Below are 21,111 nucleotides of genomic sequence, written 5' to 3' on the forward strand. Positions count from 1 at the left end.
GTGACACCTCCTCTCGGGATTGTCCCGCGTATCTCGATGAGCAGGCTGTCCGAGAGAGCCGGGTAAACGAAAAAGTGCCCTACTCGGTAGCTTGCATGTTACTGGCTAGTCACAGACCCTGCATTCTCCCATCTGGCACCTATAGTCCTGTTCTCGTTACCCCTCCATCCGTGAAAGACGTGGCCACACAGATGTGCAACCTCCAGTTCAGCTCTGGAGTTGTGAAATCAGCCGTTGCCGAGGTTGCGTCGCTGTCCGCCCATCCAGCTGTGTGACGAGCCGTCAAACTCTCGCCTCTAGGGGCGAAGCCACCAGTTACGCAACCGGTAGGCGGGACAGGACAGGAGGAGTACTCCCGTGAACACTTCCCGACAACACCCGAGTGTCCCTCTAACCCAAAAGGCTCGAAGAAGTCCACTAAAGGCAAACGAACTCCTCCTCTGCCGACTCGAAGATCCTCTTCGACAGTGTCGACACGCGATACCTTAGCCCGGCCGGCCCGTGTGTCGCCAGTGCGCACCACCGACCATTTTTCGGCGTCGGACTCCACAGACCGACCGCTCTAGCGAGTGATGCTTCTGTGGTCCCCGTGGAGCGGGATCCTCCTGCTTCTGTGCCCTGTAGTAGCGACTCTTGACAGGCTGTCACTCGACAGCTGCCGAGGTGACACGCCTACGTCTCTTTTCCACCGTGACTCTCTTCCGATGGAACGTTCGCGGCCTTCGGACCCGAAAGGAGGATTTCCGGCTGTTTTTAGCATCGCAGCGTTCCCTTGTACTCTGCCTTCAGGAAATGGAATTGTGCCCTCACGAGTGCTTTAAGCTTACACATTTCCTGCCTATTTGTTTTGATCTTCCCCTGAGGTTGGCATTCCGTCTCGTGTGGGCGTCGTGCTGCTCATTGCAAGATGACATTCGTAGTCGACCCGTCTCACTGACTACCAGTCTTCGAGGTGTCGCAGTTCGCCTTTTCCTTCCCCACCTGACTTTTTCCCCTCTGTACCATTTATGTCCCTCCGTCATTCGATGTCACCGGGGCAAATGTCCTTCAATTTATGGGGCAGCTACCTCCCCCATTTTTGTTGCTCGGTGACTTCAATGCACATCATCCCCTTTGGGGTTCTCCCGTGACCTGCCAGAGAGATGACCTCTTGGCTGACCATCATATCCAACTCACCCTCTTCTGCCATAACACTGGAGCACCCAATTTCCTTTCCGACTCCTCGCACACCTATTCCCATTTGGACCTATCCTTCTGCACTGCCCAGTTTGCCCATCATGTCAGTTCCTTCTGACACCTACTCGAGCGACCATTTCCCGTGTGCTATCCGTTTGCTGGCTCCTACACCGTCTGCGTGCGTGCCCCAATGGCAGCTTACTAAGGCTGACTGGCTGCTTTACTCTTCCTTGGCGACCTTCGAAGAATAGGATTTCCCCAGTTGTGATGACCAGGTGGACTACCTCACCCGTGTTCCCCTTACTGCTGCAGAACATTCTGTTCCTCCCACATCTTGTCCCAGTCGCTTGGTGGAGTGAGGCGTGCCACGACACATTGATGCACAGAACGTGCTCTCCACGTTTTTAACCGTCACCCTACAATGGTGAACTGCATTCGTTATAAACAGATGCGTGCAAAGTGTCCTCTCATTCTTCGAGAGAGTGAAAAAACTAGCTGGATTTCATTCACTATTTCTTTTAACAGTTCCACCCCTTCCTCTGTCGTGTGGGCCAACCTCTGACGACTTTCTGGGACCGAGACCCGTTCCCCAGTTTCCGGCCTGACATAGCAGACACTATCCTTGTGGACACTATTGCTATCTCCGACACCTCGAGTCGCCATTTTGTGGCAGTTTCGAGCTCTTCCCACTATTAATCTGCCTTCCTCCGTCGGAAATGAGCGGAGGAAGCTCGGGCGATACCCTTCTCTTCTCTGAATTGTGAGTGCTACAGTGCCGCCTTTACTACGAGGGAGCTAGATCGTGCTCTCAGTTCGTCCCGATCCTCTGTCCCAGGCTAGATGCCATCCACATTCAGATCTTGCAGCACCTTTCTCTTGCTGGCAAGCACTTTCTACTTAACACGTACAACCGCACTTTGGCAGAGGGCACATTTCCCAGACAACGGCGTGAAGCCACCGTCGTAATCGTACCTAAGCCCAGTAAGGACAAAAACCTTCCTTCTAGCTAACATCCCATCTCTCTTACCATCTGCATTGGCAAGGTGACGGAACATACGATTCGTGCCCAACTGGTACGGTGGTTAGAGTCTCGCAATTTACCGACGAATGCAGGGTGTGGATTTCGAGCACGGCGTTCTGCAGTTGACCATTTCATTATTACTTTGCCCACCCGTGTCAGGAATGGTTTTGTGCGGAAATCCCAGACTGTGGCTGTGTTTTTCAATTTGTAGAAGGCCTACGACACCTGCTGGAGAACTGGTATCCTCCATACTCTTTGCATACGGGGCTTCCGTGGCCGCTTGCGCTGTTTTCTTCAGGCATTTTTAGAAGACCGAGTTTTCGACGTGCGTGTGGCTTCTGCCTTGTCAGACACCTTTATTCAGAAAAACAGTGTGCCTCAGGATTTCGTCCCGAGTGCCGTCCTCTTTGCTATCACCATTAATCCTATAATGGCCTGTCTCCCACTGGCCATCTACAGCTCCCGTTTTTGTTGACGATTTTGCCACCTATTGCAGTTCTCCACATAACTCACTGACTGAGCGGCACCTTCAGCAATGTCTCGATCGTCTTTACACCTGGAGCATCGACATTGGCTTTCACTTTTCCACTGACAAAACCGTCTGTATGAATTACTGGTGATGCAATTGGTTTCTCCCACCACCTTTACATCTTAAGTCTGTTGCCCTTCCATTCGTTGAAACTACAAAATTCCTGGGGTTCGTGCTCGATAGGAAACACTCTTGATCCTCCTATGTGTCTTACCTGGCAGCCCACTGTACACCGTTCCTCAGTGTCTTACATGTCCTCAGTGGTACTTCCCCGGGTGCCGATCAAACCGTCCTCTTCTGTTTGTACCAGTCCCTCCTACATTTGGAACTCGACTGTGGGTGCTTGGTTTATGCGTCTGCACGTCCGTCCGTCCGTCGTACGCCGTCTCGACACTATCCCCCATTCTGGCATCCGTTTGGCCACGGGCGCCTTTTACACCAATCCGGTTGAGTGTCTGTACACTGAAGCTGCTGAACTACCACTGTACTACCGCCGTGACTTTCTTCTCAGTAGGTATGCATGCCGTTTGTCTGCCGTGCGTGGCCACCCGTCCTGTGCCGCCTCCTTCGACGATTCTTTCGATTGCCAGTACGGTGTGCGTCCCTCTTCTCTGTTAACTCCTGGAGTCCACGTTCAGCACTCGATACGGTGGCTTAACTTTACACTACCGGCATCTTTCCCGGTGGGTGTGAGCTGTTCACCACCTTGGCTTCGTGAAGAGGCCCACGTTAACCTTGGCCGTCATTCGCTCCCTAATGAGACTACTCCGGCCTCAGTCAGTCGCCTTCAGTTTCACGACCTTCGCACGGAACTTCGCGATTGTACCTTTGTATACACTCACGGCTCTCGGACTGACTGTGGAGTCGGGTGTGTCCAAGGAATAGAAAAGCAACTGGAATCACTCAACAGAGGAAAGTCCACTGGACCTGACGGGATTCCAATTCGATTCTACACAGAGTACACGAAAGAACTTGCCCGCCTTCTAACAGCCGTTTACCGCAAGTCTCTAGAGGAACGGAAGGTTCCAAATGATTGGAAAAGAGCACAGGTAGTCCCAGTCTTCAAGAAGGGTCGTCTAGCAGATGCGCAAAACTATAGGCCTATATCTCTGACGTCGATCTGTTGTAGAATTTTAGAACATGTTTTTTGCTCGAGTATCATGTCGTTTTTGGAAACCCAGAATCTACTATGTAGGAATCAACATGGATTCTGGAAACAGCGATCGTGTGAGACCCAACTCGCTTTATTTGTTCATGAGACCCAGAAAATATTAGACACAGGCTCCCAGGTAGATGCTATTTTTCTCGACTTCCGGAAGGCGTTTGATACAGTTCCGCACTGTCGCCTGATGAACAAAGTAAGAGCCTACGGAATATCAGACCAGCTGTGTGGCTGGATTGAAGAGTTTTTAGCAAACAGAACACAGCATGTTGTTATCAATGGAGAGACGTCTACAGACGTTAAAGTAACCTCTGGCGTGCCACAGGGGAGTGTTATGGGACCATTGATTTTCACAATATATATAAATGACCTAGTAGATAGTGTCGGAAGTCCCGTGCGGCTTTTCGCGGATGATGCTGTAGTATACAGAGAAGTTGCAGCATTAGAAAATTGTAGCGAAATGCAGGAAGATCTGCAGCGGATAGGCACTTGGTGCAGGGAGTGGCAACTGACCCTTAACATAGAGAAATGTAATGTATTGCGAATACATAGAAAGAAGGATCCTTTATTTTATAATTATATGATAGCGGAACAAACACTGGTAGCAGTTACTTCTGTAAAATATCCGGGAGTATGCGTGCGGAACGATTTGAAGTGGAACGATCATATAAAATTAATTGTTGGTAAGGCGGGTACCAGGTTGAGATTCATTGGGAGACTCCTTAGAAAATGTAGTCCATCAACAAAGGAGGTGGCTTACAAAACACTCGTTCGACCTATACTTGAGTATTGCTCATCAGTGTGGGATCCATACCAGATCGGGTTGACGGAGGAGATAGAGAAGATCCAAAGAAGAGCGGCGTGTTTCGTCACAGGGTTATTTGGTAACCGTGATAGCGTTACGGAGATGTTTAACAAACTCAGGTGGCAGACTCTGCAAGAGAGGCACTCTGCATCGCAGTGTAGCTTGCTCGCCAGGTTTCGAGAGGGTGCGTTTCTGGATGAGGTATCGAATATATTGCTTCCCCCTACTTATACCTCCCGAGGAAATCACGAATGTAAAATTAGAGAGATTAGAGCGCGCACGGAGGCTTTCAGACAGTCGTTCTTCCCGCGAACCATACGCGACTGGAACAGGAAAGGGAGGTAATGACAGTGGCACGTAAAGTGCCCTCCGCCACACACCGTTGGGTGGCTTGCGGAGTATAAATGTAGATGTAGATGTAGATCATCGGCGCCCGTGTCTCTCGATACCAGCTTCCAGCACACTGCTCAGTATTTACAGCCGAGCTCTTCGCCCTGTATCGGGCCACGGAGTACGTCCGGCAACACAGCCTTTTTGATTGTGTCCTCTGCTCAGACTCACTCAGTGCCGTTCAAAGTCTGTGTGCGCTGTACACCGTCCGTCCCGTAGTGCAGTGGGTTCGGGAAAACTATCACTTGCTCACTCTCGGTGGAACCAGTGTGGTGTTTCCGTGGGTTTCCGGTCATGTCGGTCTGGCAGGAAATGAGGCTGCTGACGCTGCTGCTGAGGTTGCAGTCCTCGTACCTCAGCCCGTGGGTACTTATATTCCCTCTGACAACTTCTGTGTTGCCGTCTGTCAGGAGGTGGTGTCCCTTTGGCATTGCCAATGGTCGTCCCTCCACGGGAATAAGCTCCGGCTTATTAAGTGTCTCCCATTGGCTCGGACAACCTCTTCTCGACCCTCCCGCCAGGAGGAGGCCGGCCATTTTAAGTAGGCTGCGTATTGGGCTCTGCCTTTTTAGCCGTCATCGTGTGATAAGTGGCGCTACCCCACCACTTTGTACATGTTGCACCCAAGTTTTAACTGCCCACCAGTTCCTGATGGACTGCCCATTTTTCAACCATTAACATTCCTACTTCTGTTTGCCATCTAAGTTGTCAGCCGTTTTAGCAAATGACGCGTGGGCTGTCGACCGTATCTTACTTCTTACCCACCGAAGCAGTATGGCGAAGGCTATTTAATTTTTTGTTTTTGACCTCTATTTCTGTATGGTTTCTTTCTTTATCATTTTTTCCGTGTGCCTGTTTATAGCTGTCTTGTATTATGTCCATTGAGACTGACGTATAGTCGTTTTGTAACTCCTGTCTTTCTTCGTGTTCTGTAGTTTTGACTTAGGTGCGTATGACCCCAGTTGGTTTTTGCACCCTAAAGCAAAGCAAAACAAAACAAAACCAAAAACCTAGGTCAAAGGTTCTATTAAACCTTCGTTATTCAACTGGTTGGCTGATTCTTGCACACTTTCCAAGGAAATGCAGAATATAAAAAGTTTCAAAAGTTTTGGTGCTAAACAACTGTATAAGTGTGTTACAGAACCTGCACATCATTGCTATTGAAGTCAAGCAAGTACCTATGTAATAGGTATTGTGAGGGTACAGAATTTGTGTAATGTTTGTTGAATATGTTGGCTCTCTACTATAGGTCCCTAGCAGTTTTACCTTCAATCTTTATGATTTTTTTTCTGCGCACATTTCTATTTACATATTTTTATTGATATATCCTGATATATGAGTTGTTATCTACCTTCATAGCTTGTATTAAATTTTTTTATAGAAACAATGGAAACTCAATGGTGGAATATCAACACTGCAGGAAAAGATAGATTGCTACCTACTGTAAATATGACATGTTCAAGTTGCAGACAGGCACAATTGAAAGACCTTGCTTGTGTGTATGAATTGTGTTTCTCTTTCCTTTTCTGATGAAGGCTGTTGCCAAAAGCTTACGTGTAAGTATATTTTAATTGTACATATCTGCAACTTAATGTGTCACTTTTATGATAAGTAGCAATATGTCTTTTCCTACACTATTAATTTGTTTATACAGCAACTTTTCCCATGTTGTTTCAGTGTTTCAGTATTCCTGACTGATTTGTTTAACTTTCTGAGGGTGTCTGCTTATTTTCTTATTCCCTGGATTACTTATGTGTTTGCTTTAATTTTAATTTTGAGTCATTTAATTGGAAACACAGCATTGTAACAGTGTCTATAACTTGTAAGAAATGACTGAAACTTATATACCTACATTGCAGATACATAACCTGTGCCAAGTTACATTTTTAACAAGTGATTGAAAACCTTTAGGCTATTGTCACTAGCAAACCTTCTTTTTCTGTATGTAATTGACCATTCGATCCTTACTTGTTGTAATATTATGTTCAATGTGACTGGCTTATTGTCCAATAACCTGGTGTCTGTTACGTCAGTGATATGTTCACATTTGTTCATATTGAAAAATATTTAGTCAGTTATTAGTTTAGTCTGATTTGTGTATTTAGTGTCTATATGTGTGGTTGCTGTCATAGTACAAGACAAGAATAGATTGATGAGCTGTTAGTGTTTAGCACAATCATTTTAAAATTAACATTGATATTGTCAATAACAATTGCATTTTAAACAGAAATGTTGATTCTAACACCCAAGTGCAGTATTCAGAATCTGTTTCCATGCATTTTATTTTAGTAAGTTTAATTTCTCTTGAATGTTCAATTTCCTTTATGGGGCTACAGCACTTGCGTATTATTTCAAAATCTTGAATAACAGCGGTACATGCTGCATCCCTTTTGAGCCAGTGCTCTTTTATACATAAGACTTTAAATAACAATATTATGAAAAGGATAGTTGCTGCTCACCATGCAACGGAGATGCTGAGTCGCAGATAGGCACAACAAAAAGATTTTCAGAAAATGAGCGTTTGGCCAACGAGGCCTTTGCCGGAGCATTTTTTTTTTTTCCTATCTCCAACAAAGGTCTTGTTGACTGAAAGCTCATTTTCTGACAGCCTATTCGTAGTGTCTGTCTGTGACTCAGCATCTCCACTATATGATGAGTAGCAACTGTCCTTTTTCAAAATATTGTTATATTCCACCCTGCACTTTCCATTGTTGAATTTTGCCTGAAGGCTTTAAATAGTCATTAGGAAGGACTTAAGTTTCACCTAACTTGCTACCTCAATTAGTTCTGTGCATTTTGATAGAAAACTGTAAACAGATTTTTCTATTCTGATTTTGGTGCATTATTTACCTTTCTGTTTGCATGGTGCTGCCTACAAATAAAAAAATCTTAGACGGGTTGGTGGAGCCATTTTACATCTGGATTGAAGTAAAACATTTCCTTCTGGTGTGGCATCTGTCAGTTTAAGAAATGCAGTGTATGTGGGACATAACATCTAACACCTTGTACTGTTGCGACTTAACACAGCCTGATAAGTTTTGTGGTTGTAATGTAGTGTGGTGTGGTTTTTGCTTTATTATGTTTTTATTCACACTTGGTTTGGCATCATGAAGATGCTCACTCGGAAGAGTATTTATGTGGTGCCAATTCATTTTTGTTTGCCACTGGCAGTAGGAGGAAAAGGAGAAAACTGTTATTAGTTGTTCTTCATGTTGCAGCAGTCATAGTGAATGGACACAAGCCAGAAATGCAGTTGCATTTCATGTCCGACTCTGCTCAATATAGTGCTGAGCTGGTAAAAAATTTGATGTAGCCTAGATCGTTTGAAAAACAAACATTATTAACACACATACAGGGTGTAACGGGTTTATTTTTATGTCGTACCTTAATATTGAAACACAACTGTTTATTGTCACAAACACATCACAAACTTTATGACCTGATGTTTTGTGCCCGGTTATAACTAGCTCCGTGGCCATAACTGACTGCTCTTGTCAGCGTAGACTATCTGTATTGCATCCGTGCATCCACATTTCAGTACATGACCAGGCCCCCAGAGAAAAATAGACATTAACGGCTGGCTTGTGCCGTGCGTAAGTGGAGGTACAACCCGACCTAAAAACATGGGACTTGTAATAGCTAAATTATGTGACTGAAAATTATGTAAATACTGATGTAATGTTGTTCAGTACAGTGTCCTCAGTCACCAATAGAAATATGTGCACTTACACTCACTGAACCCTTTATATTTAAGCCAATCCAGAAAGCAGAAATTGCGTATAGACAGCAAGTGGCTTAATTGAAAAGATTGGGGGTTTAAGATTTGAAAGAAACAGTTCGTAATATGGCTGGTACAGCAACCAGTACATATGATATGAAGCAGTCTTGTTCACAGCATTGTAATTTTTTTTATTATTTTTTTATTTGCCAAGGATGTGTTACACCTTTATTTAGGCATCTTTGGATTGACCTTCTGAAGAAATAAAAAATATCTTAATAGAGGTGTGACCCCATTTAGTGAGATGGATTACCAAGAAAAAATTAAACAACTTACTAATATCTGGTATCGAATGGATACATGGCATACCGTGCACAAAATATCCCAGCTGATAAATGCCCTTAGTAAAGCTTCTAAAACACTACACAGAATAAAAAATATTTAACCCACTTTGTCCCTAAATTGACAAACAACACTGGAAATGAGAAGGAAGCAGCAGATAAACTTATTATGGCATGTGGTGCAGTCCAACGTAGCCTGAATGGGATCGGGCCTACAGTAAAGCTCTACAGCAAAACACTCTGAATGTGTAGTGCGTATTCTCTTGCACACGTTACACTGAATATGGAAACATATGAGGCCTCAAAGACTAGTGCACGCAGCTCTCGGCAGATGGTGCATGCTGGCTGTGAACTGCGACAGCATTCAGTTGCTAAATCTTGTCATAACAATAAACTGCAACAGTTGTTATGGATGACCGGTGTTCTAAAAATTGCTGATAAAATGTTTACATTAATAGTCAGAATAATCAGAGTTACTAAAAATTAAAAGCTAAACTATATAAAAAATACATAGCTATGATGGGAAACCATAAAAGTACAGAGGGGAGCTCAGAATACCAATGCAGAGTGTCCCACGTAGTATAATAGCCAACACTATTGTACATACCTGAATCTCCCTAAAGCTAGAATCTATACCCATAACCCCCCCCCCCCCCCCCCCATCAACGCACAAAATCGTGCCATGCTACCTATTCCATGCTACCTATCTGTCATTGCTGACTAACGGTGTACAGATGCCAAAGAAGTGCAGCATTGAAGCCATACAATAGACTTCAGTGGGACACTGGTAAATGCAAATACAAACATAAAATCAACATTTGTCAGTAGTGACAGGTAGATAGCAGAGCATGATCTCTAATACTACTCGGGACACCAAATTTGATATTCGGAGCTCCCCTCTGTACTTTTGTGATTTTCCATTATAGCAATGGATTATTTTATATACTTTAATTTTTAATTTTTATTTCGAAGCTAGATCAGGAATGTAAGGACTACGGTATGAAGATTTTCATCTCCAAAATGAAAGTAATGTCAGTGGGAAAGAGATATAAACAGATTGAGTGCCAAATAGGAGGAACAAAGTTAGAACAGGTTGACAGTTTCAAGTACTTAGGATGCATATTCTGACAGGGTGGCAACATAGTGAAAGACTTGGAAGCGAGCTGTAGCAAAGCTAATGCAGTGAGCGCTCAGCTACGATCTACTCTCTTCTGCAAGAAGGAAGTCAGTACCGAGACTAAGTTATCTGTGCACCGTTCAATCTTTCGACCAACTTTGTTGTATGGGAGCGAAAGCTGGGTGGATTCAGGTTACCTTATCAATAAGGTTGAGGTTACGGATATGAAAGTAGCTAGGATGATTGCAGGTACTAGTAGATGGGAACAATGGCAGGAGGCTGTCCACAATGAGGAAATCAAAGAAAAACTGGGAATGAACTCTCTAGATGTAGCAGTCAGGGCGAACAGGCTTAGATGATGGGGTCATGTTACACGCATGGGAGAAGCGAGGTTACCCAAGAGACTGATGGGTTCGGCAGTAGAGGGTAGGAGGAGTCGGGGTAGACCGAGGAGAAGGTACCTGGATTCGGTTAAGAATGATTTTGAAGTAATAGGCTTAACATCAGAAGAGGCACCAATGTTAGCACTGAATAGGGGATCATGGAGGAATTTTATAAGGGGGACTATGCTCCAGACTGAATGCTTAGTCTTAGATGATGATGATGATGATGATGATTCACCCTGATTATTTTTACTATTATTGTAAACATTTTATCAGCAATTTTTAGGACACTAGTCATGTATAATAACTGTTACAGTTTAATGTTACGTCAAGATTTAGCAACTGAATACCATCATAGCTCACAGCCTGCTTGCACCATCTGCCGTGAGCTGAACACATTACTTTTAGGGGCCCGGTATGTTTTCGTATTCAGTGTGGCGTCTGCAAGAGAATGTGCACTACGTATCTGGCACGTTTTGATGTAAAGCTTTACTGTAGGCCTGATCTTGTTTGGTCTCCATCGGGCTGTGTCACATGCCATAGTAAGGTAATCTGCTGCTTCCTTCTTATTTCCAGTGTGTGTTGTTTGTCAATTTAGGGACAAAGCAGGTTACGTATTTTTTAAAAATACTTTTTGGGCATCGGCTGTTTTATTCTATTTTATAAGACACAGTGTGCAGTGTTTTTAAAGCTTTACCAAAGGGCATTTACTTGCTGGGATATTTTGTGTGTGGTATTCCATACCAAATATCAGTAAGTTGGTTAATATATTCGTGGTAATCCAACCTAACTAAGTGGGGTTCTTATAACCAAGACTACTTGTTTCTCGGTAATGAGGAAAGATTATTATTATTATTATTATTATTATTATTATTATTATTATTAGGAATAAACAGATGTATGAGTAATATAACACACTCTCGGATTACAGGTTTTCCGGAGGCTGCACTCGCGGTCTCCACGTGTCCCTCGGCAGTCGTCGAGCGGTGGGCAGCTGAAGGGAGCGTCAAAGGGTGGCGGCGGGGGTGGAGCACCTCCGGAGCTGGGGTTGCGGGGGGAGGCGATTGCCGCCCGGACTCGGTGATAAGAGGGGTGCGTAGGAGCCCCCAGCTGTGGACCGGACGCTTCTGGGCCCAGGTCTACTCCTGATGCATTTTCCCAAAACTTTTATAGTTCCGCAATTGTTTCAAAATGTGCCCATACGTCCAGTCGGTGAGAAATCTGTGAAGTTAAGTTACAGTTAGTACAAATTGTGCAACGATCTCGGCTTCGGTGGAAAGTTTCTGAGCTGATTGTAGAGTTTGTAGCGAGTGCAAGACTGAATTCCCGGTGTCGCTTAGGACACCGGTAGGGCTGTGACGGTTTGTCTTTCACGGGCAGTATCAGAACGTGCTCGGCCTGCGAGGTGATGTAGAGTTGGTCACGAAGTGGTGGCAGCTGGTGTATGGAATGGAAGTATTGTGTAACGAAGTTGAATTAATGGCTTGTGAGTATGTGGGAGAGTGTGAGGTTCCAGGTTGTGTGGTACTGGAGAAAGGAGAGTGGCATAGTGTAAGTGCTGCAGCTTGCCTGAGTAACTGTGTGTTTGGTATTAGTGGTCCGCAACTGTGAAGGATTTATTGTACAGCTGCCTAATAACTGAAAACTGTGAATGAATGTTGTATTGTAAAGTAATTTATTATAGTCTTGCCACTAATAACAAACTTTTTGTCATTGAGGTGGCCTGCAAGTTCAGCAAATCGTGTTATGAATGCTGTGAGGGAAGCATATCACACTTCAATTAAAAATGGTAACAGATGTCGTATATTTCTCACTTCAATGGAAGTGAGTAATTTTATTATGAAAAGAACTGTTTCCAGGAGACCAGTAATGTTGTATATAAAATGATTCAAATGAAAATATGTACTAATTAATGTTATGTTGTAGAAATCGTTCCACAGAAATTGTACATCTTTTTTTTTCTGTCTTTTGCAGTACCTCCTTCCCGCAAAATAATTAATTCACCTCTCTCTCTCTCTCTCTCTCTCTCTCTCTCTCTCTCTTTCTTCTTGAAAACTTCTACAAGTGTGGTTTTGTGGGCGATTCTAGCATAAGTTTCTGGCAAACAAGTTTTTGTGTGCATTCTTATACGTGGCACCCCAAAATATGATAAAGCAGCACAGTGCATCTAAGTGATTACATGACATTTCTTCTAGGAGTAATGCCTGTTCCTCAAATTTTTTACAGAAATACATTATGGCCAACGCACTCTGCATAGTACAAGCACATGCTGTGATAACAGCTTTGGTCAGACGACTTTCTCACCTGAGAGTAAATGGTTGTCCGATCTAGTCAGCTCTGCGTGTCCAGAAAATGAAAGCTTTGAGTCTGACAGTTCAAAAAATATATAGGTTTTTACATAGAGTTTGAAGAATTATTGAAAAACATGCTTACAAGCAGTGCTGTTTAAATGGTCTCCATTTTAACTGGTACTTTTAAAAGAAAATAAACAAAAAGTAATGAAGTTACTGCTGGTGCCAAACTTAAAAAGATGAGTATTAGTATAGTATAAACTTGCACACAACTCTAGAATTTTGTCAGCTGCTGTACATTAGATTATAAGTCTTCAAAGCACCAAACGTAATTTAGTAGTGAGTTATTGATATCTGTGTGTATTAAGTGTGGATGCTTTTTGAGCAAGAGAAAAAGAGATATATTTATTTTTGTATTGTTCTTTGTGTTTGTGGACTGCTTACCAATTTATGTTATGGTCCTAAGCAGAGGAGACTATGTTGTTTTTAAATGGTGCTTAGCAAGTGAAAGTATTATTAGTTGTAATTTTCTGTGAGAAGAAAGATGATATTTAATCTTTATCAGTGTGTGTATTTGCAAATGTATGTGTGCTGTGTGAAGTTAAGCTCGTGGTACAGATAAATTACTGAGCACTAGACTGCCAATGTAGGATGTAGGGATTAAAAATAATCATTATCCATTTAAATATGTATTCAGAACTCTGTCGGGGTCAATTAATTTGTCAGCCTGGGTGTATTCTCAGGAGCATTTCTCTGTGTGTTTTATGTTGTTAGCAAAAAACCAGCTTTAGTGACTATGCAAATGTCCATCAGTGACTGTTCAGTGTTTGCCATTAAGGAACTGTGTCATCGTGAGAAATAAAGCATGCGAAAATTTTATTTTCACAACTATGTTCTTACTGTGTATTTATGTTGACACTGAATCAGCTCGGCAATGCCCATCTATCAGAGTTGCCTTACAGTGTAACCTGCAAGTTTTTGACAAAATAACACTACTTATTATGTAAGTTAGTTACGGTTAGTTGATCAGTTACATGCACCATAGACCATTTGACCAATTATGCAACGGGATGAATTCAATTATGAAATGATTGGAATAAGTCTGTTTACAGTATGTGTATTTGTGATTAGCATTGATGTTAATGAACAAATTACTTTTTAGTCCTACTCGTACAGCTACACTTAAAAATTAGTTTCCTCAGAGGCTAACAGCTTGTAAACAAGCATTTGTTCATGGAATGATAGGAGTTGTCCAGTACAAATGACTTCAGGTTAGCTTGTAAACCTGCTTTGCTACCTGTCGAACATTTTATGTTATGCAGCAAATTATCAAATAAATTTTTCTTGCGGCACATTGAACTTCTTTCTGAGCCACTAACAGCTTTAATAATGGGTAATAAAGGTCATTTTTACGTGTAGTGTTGTAGGTACGGACATCACTGTTGTGCTCAAATTGTGATAGATTATTTATGGCAAATTCCATTAGTAAGTATACAGGGTGTTTCAAAAATGACCGGAATATTTGAAACTGCAATAAAAACTAAACGAGCAGCGATAGAAATACACCGTTTGTTGCAATATGCTTGGGACAACAGTACATTTTCAGGCAGACAAACTTTCGAAATTACAGTAGTTACAATTTTCAACAACAGATGGCACTGTGGTCTGGGAAACTCTATAGTATGATATTTTCCACATATCCACCATGCGTAGCAATAATATGGCGTAGTCTCTGAATGAAATTACCCGAAACCTTTGACAACGTGTCTGGCGGAATGACTTCACATGCAGATAAGATGTACTGCTTCAGCTGTTCAATTGTTTCTGGATTCTGGCGGTACACCAGGTCTTTCAAGTGTCCCCACAGAAAGAAGTCAAAGGGGTTCATGTCTGGCGAATAGGGAGGCCAATCCACGCCGCCTCCTGTATGTTTCGGATAGCCCAAAGCAATCACATGATCATCGAAATATTCATTCAGGAAATTAAAGACGTCGGCCGTGCGATGTGGCCGGGCACCATCTTGCATAAACCACGAGGTGTTCGCAGTGTCGTCTAAGGCACTTTGTACTGCCACAAATTCACGAAGAATGTTTCGGATCTGAAAAATGGGCCAATGATTCCTTTGGAAGAAATAGCGGCCCAGACCAGTACTTTTTGAGGATGCAGGGACGATGGGACTGCAACATGGGGCTTTTCAGTTCCCCATATGCACCAGTTCTGTTTATTCACGAAGCCGTCCAGGTAAAAATAAGCTTCGTCAGTAAACCAAATGCTGCCCACATGCATATCGCCGTCATCAATCCTGTGCACTATATCGTTAGCGAATGTCTCTCGTGCAGCAATGGTAGCGGCGCTGAGGGGTTGCCGCGTTTGAATTTTGTATGGATAGAGGTGTAAACTCTGGCGCATGAGACGATATGTGGACGTTGGCGTCATTTGGACCGCAGCTGCAACACGGCGAACGGAAACCCGAGGCCGCTGTTGGATCACCTGCTGCACTAGCTGCGCGTTGCCCTCTGTGGTTGCCGTACGCAGTCGCCCTACCTTTCCAGCACGTTCATCCGTCACGTTCCCAGTCCGTTGAAATTTTTCAAACAGATCCTTTATTGTATTGCTTTTCGGTCCTTTGGTTACATTAAACCTCCGTTGAAAACTTCGTCTTGTTGCAACAATACTGCGTTCTAGGCGGTGGAATTCCAACACCAGAAAAATCCTCTGTTCTAAGGAATAAACCATGTTGTCTACAGCACACTTGCACGTTGTGAACAGCACACGCTTACAGCAGAAAGACGACGTACAGAATGGCACACCCACAGACTGCGTTGTCTTCTATATCTTTCACATCACTTGCAGCGCCATCTGTTGTTGAAAATTGTAACTACTGTAATTTCGAAAGTTTGTCTGCCTGAAAATGTACTGTTGTCCCAAGCATATTGCAACAAACGGTGTATTTCTATCGCTGCTCGTTTAGTTTTTATTGCTGTTTCAAATATACCGGTCATTTTTGAAACACCCTGTATATATTTTGATGGTGTGGTTAAAATACTTAACTACTTGAAGAGATGCCTACATGATGACCATGGGTGAACACCACGTACAGTCCTTACTGCTCGCTTTTATACAATCAGTAGTTCCTTCCTAAGTGATCAGTTATCCTAGATAATTATTCCATAAGACATTATTAAGTGGAAATATACAAAATATGCCAGGAGGTAGATTGTTCATTTCCAAGACTAGATGTTGAATGAACTACTGTTTATGGCGAGATCAAATCCCATCTATTATGATAACAGTACAGATAAGTGAATAGCCTCATAATACACTCTGTATCTGACAATATGGTTGTTCGAGTACGGTAACCTGATACTGCTTCACAAAAGTTAACATTTGGCTAAGATATATAATTAACACAATCACTGAGTGAAGTTCTTAAACAGGGTGCATACACCCTGGGACAACCAGTAAATTCAGGAAAAATGCAGGAATTTTTCATCCAAGAAAAACCTGGGAATTTTTTTAGAATTCTGGGAATTTTTCATTGTTTTAATTTTCAGTTAAATTTTTGTAATTTTAACTGGTAAGAACTGATGCTCTAACAAGAATTTTACTTAAGCTCACTATTGCAAAATAATACTACAGCAATAAAACATAAATAACAACAAAATTAAACTTTAGTTGCATAGAAAATGTGCCATTTTCAACAACAAAACACAATGCATGCACAAGCATCTGCCGACAGCAAAATGTGTCAAAGGCTTTAGGAGGAAGACTATGCAATGCTTTGTAACAACAAACTGCTTATAATGAGCGCTATTTAACAGTGATACTGCTATTGGATGAGTACATCTTGTGTCATGTGCTCTGAATATCTGCTGTCATTGGCTGGCAAGATCACATGGCATGAGCTATGGCTGGCTGACAAAAACGCATCAAACTGTATTTGGTGGAATCGTATGTATACTTTTGTAACATGAAAATATGCAGTGTACATGTTGCCGCACATCAAAGATCTTTCTAAAATATGTTGTTTTTTGCTGGGTTTCGTTTCCTAAAAAGTGCCAGGAAATTCTATGCTGGTGTATAAAACTTGTACCATCCAAAGGATTGGTACGTTTTACTGCTCTGAAGTGAAAGTATATTATTACTTTACATGGAAAAAATGTACTTTCACCCACAATGTAGTGTATTTTCGCCTGGGGGGGAAAAGAGAAAAAGCATATTTTCACTCCGGGAAAAGTGTATTTTTAAGTGAGAAATGCAGGATTTCTTTTTTCTTCTTGCATAAACACCCCGTTAAATCACTGTCCTCAAAATCTAACAATCGTACCAATACAAAAATGATGTGCACGGCAAATAACTATTGGAAATAAAGTAATACTATCGAGACCTAACAGTTAAGGATAAATGGATGTAAGGTGAAAGGTTAGGGCCCAAATACCATCGTGTCAATTCCTGTTATTACCTTACTGATGTAAATACTTCAGAAACAGTAAGCCTTTGGCAATCATAATTTCAGTTAATTACAACACAGACTGAGTAAGATATCAGACCTCAATAATAGGATAATAAAAATAGGTAGGCCTTGAATAATGAGAGTTTCAGCTAACCCATATTATGAAATAGCTCTTAGTTTAATTAAAAGGGAACAGAGATCCCTTTAATGATAACATCTTCAGTTAAGTAAAATTAAATAGAAAACAGGGAGGTTTTCAATTATGACAGCTTCAGTTAAGTAAAATTACCATACAGAAAGTAGACAGGCCTTCTTTAATAACAGCTTCAGCTAAGTAAAATTACCAAATAGAAAACAGACAGGCCTTCTTTAATAACAGCTTCACTTAAGTAAAAGTACCAAGAAGAAAACAAACAGGCCTTCTTTAATAACAGCTTCATTTAAGTAAGACTACAAAATAGGAAACAGGTAGGCCTTCATGAATAACTGCTTCAGTTAAGTAACTAACAAATTTGAATTGCTTCCTCACAACAGGTACACCAAAAGGCTTATACACAAGGAGCACAAGACTACACCAAGTTGGAGAGCCAAGAAAGGTTACAATGAGAGGACCGGCCTTCCAAGGCCCCTTTCGTTGGGTACACACCAGCAAAAGACATGGTAACGCAGCAAGGTTAATTACGTGAGAGCGACAACAACTAGCCGAACAGTATACCTTCATCGCTGCAAGATACCGCCTCTAAAATGATGGTGAAATGTGCGAAAGAAAACTAGGGTGCCCAACCCAATTACATAGCCTCAGCAATTGCAAATTTTGAGACCCACTTACCTTCGAAGCCAATGTAATTAACAGAGTGATGACGTCTGCAATGCCCAAAGGTATCTCGAAACCGGTACCGAGCTGTATTACAAGAGAAAGGTACTTACCTGGCACTTGAAGGCGTTTGACAGGGAGGTTGGCTAAAACGCAACCGTGTAGGTACTGCACAACAACGGGTGGGTCCGGCCACAGCATAGAAGAAACAAGTTATCACTCCAACTCGGGAAACACCATCGACCCACACAGCTTAAGATATCCTGTTAACAACCACTGAGGTCAGTCTTGACACAGGAAAAGTAAACAGCAGCCACAGTTGAAGGAACCAACTGGTGGTGAAATAGATCAGCTAAGAAACTGCACTGATCACAACAGATCTATAAATATCAACAAGAATCGAAGCCGAAGCTTGCCGGTTCTGAAGGGGGCCCAGAACTCAGCACAGTGAAACTAGCTTCAACTCTCTCATAGGCGTGCCACATCTCCTAGTCGGCAGGCCAAGCTACACACAAAGACGGCACTCGAAGTCAGCCATGGATTCAAATTGTCCCACAAATATGCCCAGCAACCACTAGCCGGACTGTGTGCCTGAGGAGTTGGCTCAGTTGCTCGCCATACTCTCTTGGTGGACCTCTCTCACCGTCGTCTTCACTCTGTTACTACTCCCCAACTCTCACGCCACAATACACCCCGTCCCCATCGACAACCTCGAGCAAAGATCTTAGCGGCCTTAAACCAGAAGGACATCACACGACAGATCGAGCTAGTGGCACCAGGAATTCGAAAGGCAATGACAGCAACCTCGTCGTAGCTCAGTATCCTTCCCTTAACCCAATGACCCCCATCCAGCCTACAGAAGAAAGGGAAGGTTAATTAATGGGCTAAAGTTGATTAAGCTGCACCCTGAGGCAGATGCTTGACAATCAAGTTAACCAGACCCAGAATTTGGTGATAGAGCATGGGCTTATGAAAGGAGGAGTGAACTTCCCGAGCTTCCCGGCACAGTTCTTCACGAAAACCCCATATCCTACTTTCCCCTGAAAGCGGCATCTAGTCCTATTATATTGTTGTGCCTGGCGGTGGTGGGATATCATAATGTTATTCCTGGCCCACTGAGAATGTTCCCTAAGATCTTCAGTAGTAAAGGGCGAAGGCGGGAAGTCGTTGATATCCCACAAGTTGGACAGAAGAGAAATTATGGGATATGCAAACAGGAGAGCAGGAGAAACTGCCTTGGACGCTTCACACTGTGCCGTGTTAAATGCAAAATTGAGCCGAGGCAAGGTGGCATCCCACTTACTCCGAAATTCATGAAGATAAATGATCAAAGCTGACTTAAGGTTGTGATTCATTCTCTTCGCAAAAGATGCCTGGGGATAATATGGCATAGGGGCTAGGTGCTTAACAGCATTACGAAAGCAAAACTGCTTAAACTGCTCCAAAACAAACACCAGAGCAGTATCATTAATGGGAGCTGTAAGGGGTCCAAACCAGCTGAAGATGATGTTCAGTTGTGCAATGGTTATAGCCAGCGTGACCCCACGCTTAGGGATGAACTGTACAAATCTGGAAAACGCGTCAACAACCCCAGAATATATTGGTTCCCCTTCTTGGTAAGAGGAAGAGGCCCTACGTAATCGATAGTTTGTTCATACGGCTCTCCTTGCCTTCAAATTGTAACAACCCTTTCAGAGTACTATTACTGGATTTAGCCTTCTTACAGACTTCATGCTCACTCACTAATTACATGCTATCCTTACACAATATGGGCCAAGTGAGGTGAGCCTTAATCTTTTCCAAGGTTTTATAGAGGCCGAGATGTCCTCCTACTAGAGAACCATGAAAATAATGGAAAAAGAGAGACACCAGGTCTTCAGACACGGGTTTTGATCCCGTTTGGTTTTAAGGTCCACAAACAACTGGGGAATTTCAGCTAAAATGGTACACATGACCAGGTGAGACTGACAAATGTCATTATTCTCAACAGCCCGCTCCTCCTGAAACATGCGACTGGAGCTGTCGGTGACTTGTCTGTCAGCTCCTTTCACGTGTCGCCCCTTAAAATGGAATGTGGAGATGCGATCCGCCCACCTGGCAATCCTACCAGTTTTCCTGGGTCGAGCCAACGCTCAACTTAGGGCCTGATGTCTGTCTCCGAGATCAAACTTCCTATACTCAAGATAGAACTGAAACTTCTCTAAGGTGAGAAGCACAGCTAGCGCCTCACACTCATAAATGGAGTAATTCATCTCTGGACCAGACAACCCTCTAGGTGCGAAAGCTAATGGGTGTGTTATACCTTGGTCATCATCGAACAAGACTGGAGCAATACTGGCACTGGAGGCATCAGTTTGTATGATAAATCTTTTGCCAAAATCCAGGACAGCTAAGACCGGTGGGTTGGTGATAGGGGTCTTGATAGATTCAAAAGCCACATGTTGGCTCTCACCCCAGGCAAATTTCCCCCCATTCCTTTGTAATTTATTCACGGGAGTGCAAATCTGTGCAAAGTCAGGAAGAAAACAGCAAAAATAATTCGCCATCCCAATAAATCTGGTTATCTCCTTCCTACTTCGAGGCGGAGGAAATTTCTTCAGCACCTTAGTTCATTGCTGGTCAATCTTAATGCTGTCCCCAGAAATTAAATGGCCCATGAAGGACACTTGTTTCCTAGTAAGTGTAATCTCGGACGGCTTAACGGTCAACCCCACATGCCCAAACTTGAAGAGCACCTCCCGAAGATGGGAAATGTGATCCTCAAACTGACATCATCATAAAGGTAATGAAAGACCCAAGAAAACTTCAAGTCACCCAGAATATGATCTAACAAATGAGACAAAACCGCCACCCCAGTGGAAAAGCCAAATGGCACCCGGTTGAACTCATAAAGGTTCCAACCAGTACAAAA

General features: G+C 43.0%; 1 protein-coding gene across 2 annotated transcripts in view; it reads left to right on the forward strand.

Annotated features, from left to right (window-relative positions):
* Positions 1-13,818, forward strand: part of LOC124720147 (sorting nexin-13-like) — a 411,803-nt gene extending 397,985 nt beyond the window's left edge. For both annotated transcript variants that reach the window (XM_047245452.1, XM_047245453.1), the window contains one exon: positions 11,574-13,818. In XM_047245452.1, the coding sequence (XP_047101408.1) occupies positions 11,574-11,726 (153 nt within the window). In that variant the 3' untranslated portion in view covers positions 11,727-13,818. The remainder of the gene's footprint in view (positions 1-11,573) is intronic.
* Positions 13,819-21,111: the final 7,293 nt, after the last annotated feature.

Source organism: Schistocerca piceifrons, chromosome 11, assembly GCF_021461385.2.
Source record: "Schistocerca piceifrons isolate TAMUIC-IGC-003096 chromosome 11, iqSchPice1.1, whole genome shotgun sequence".
Classification (NCBI taxonomy): domain Eukaryota; kingdom Metazoa; phylum Arthropoda; class Insecta; order Orthoptera; family Acrididae; genus Schistocerca; species Schistocerca piceifrons.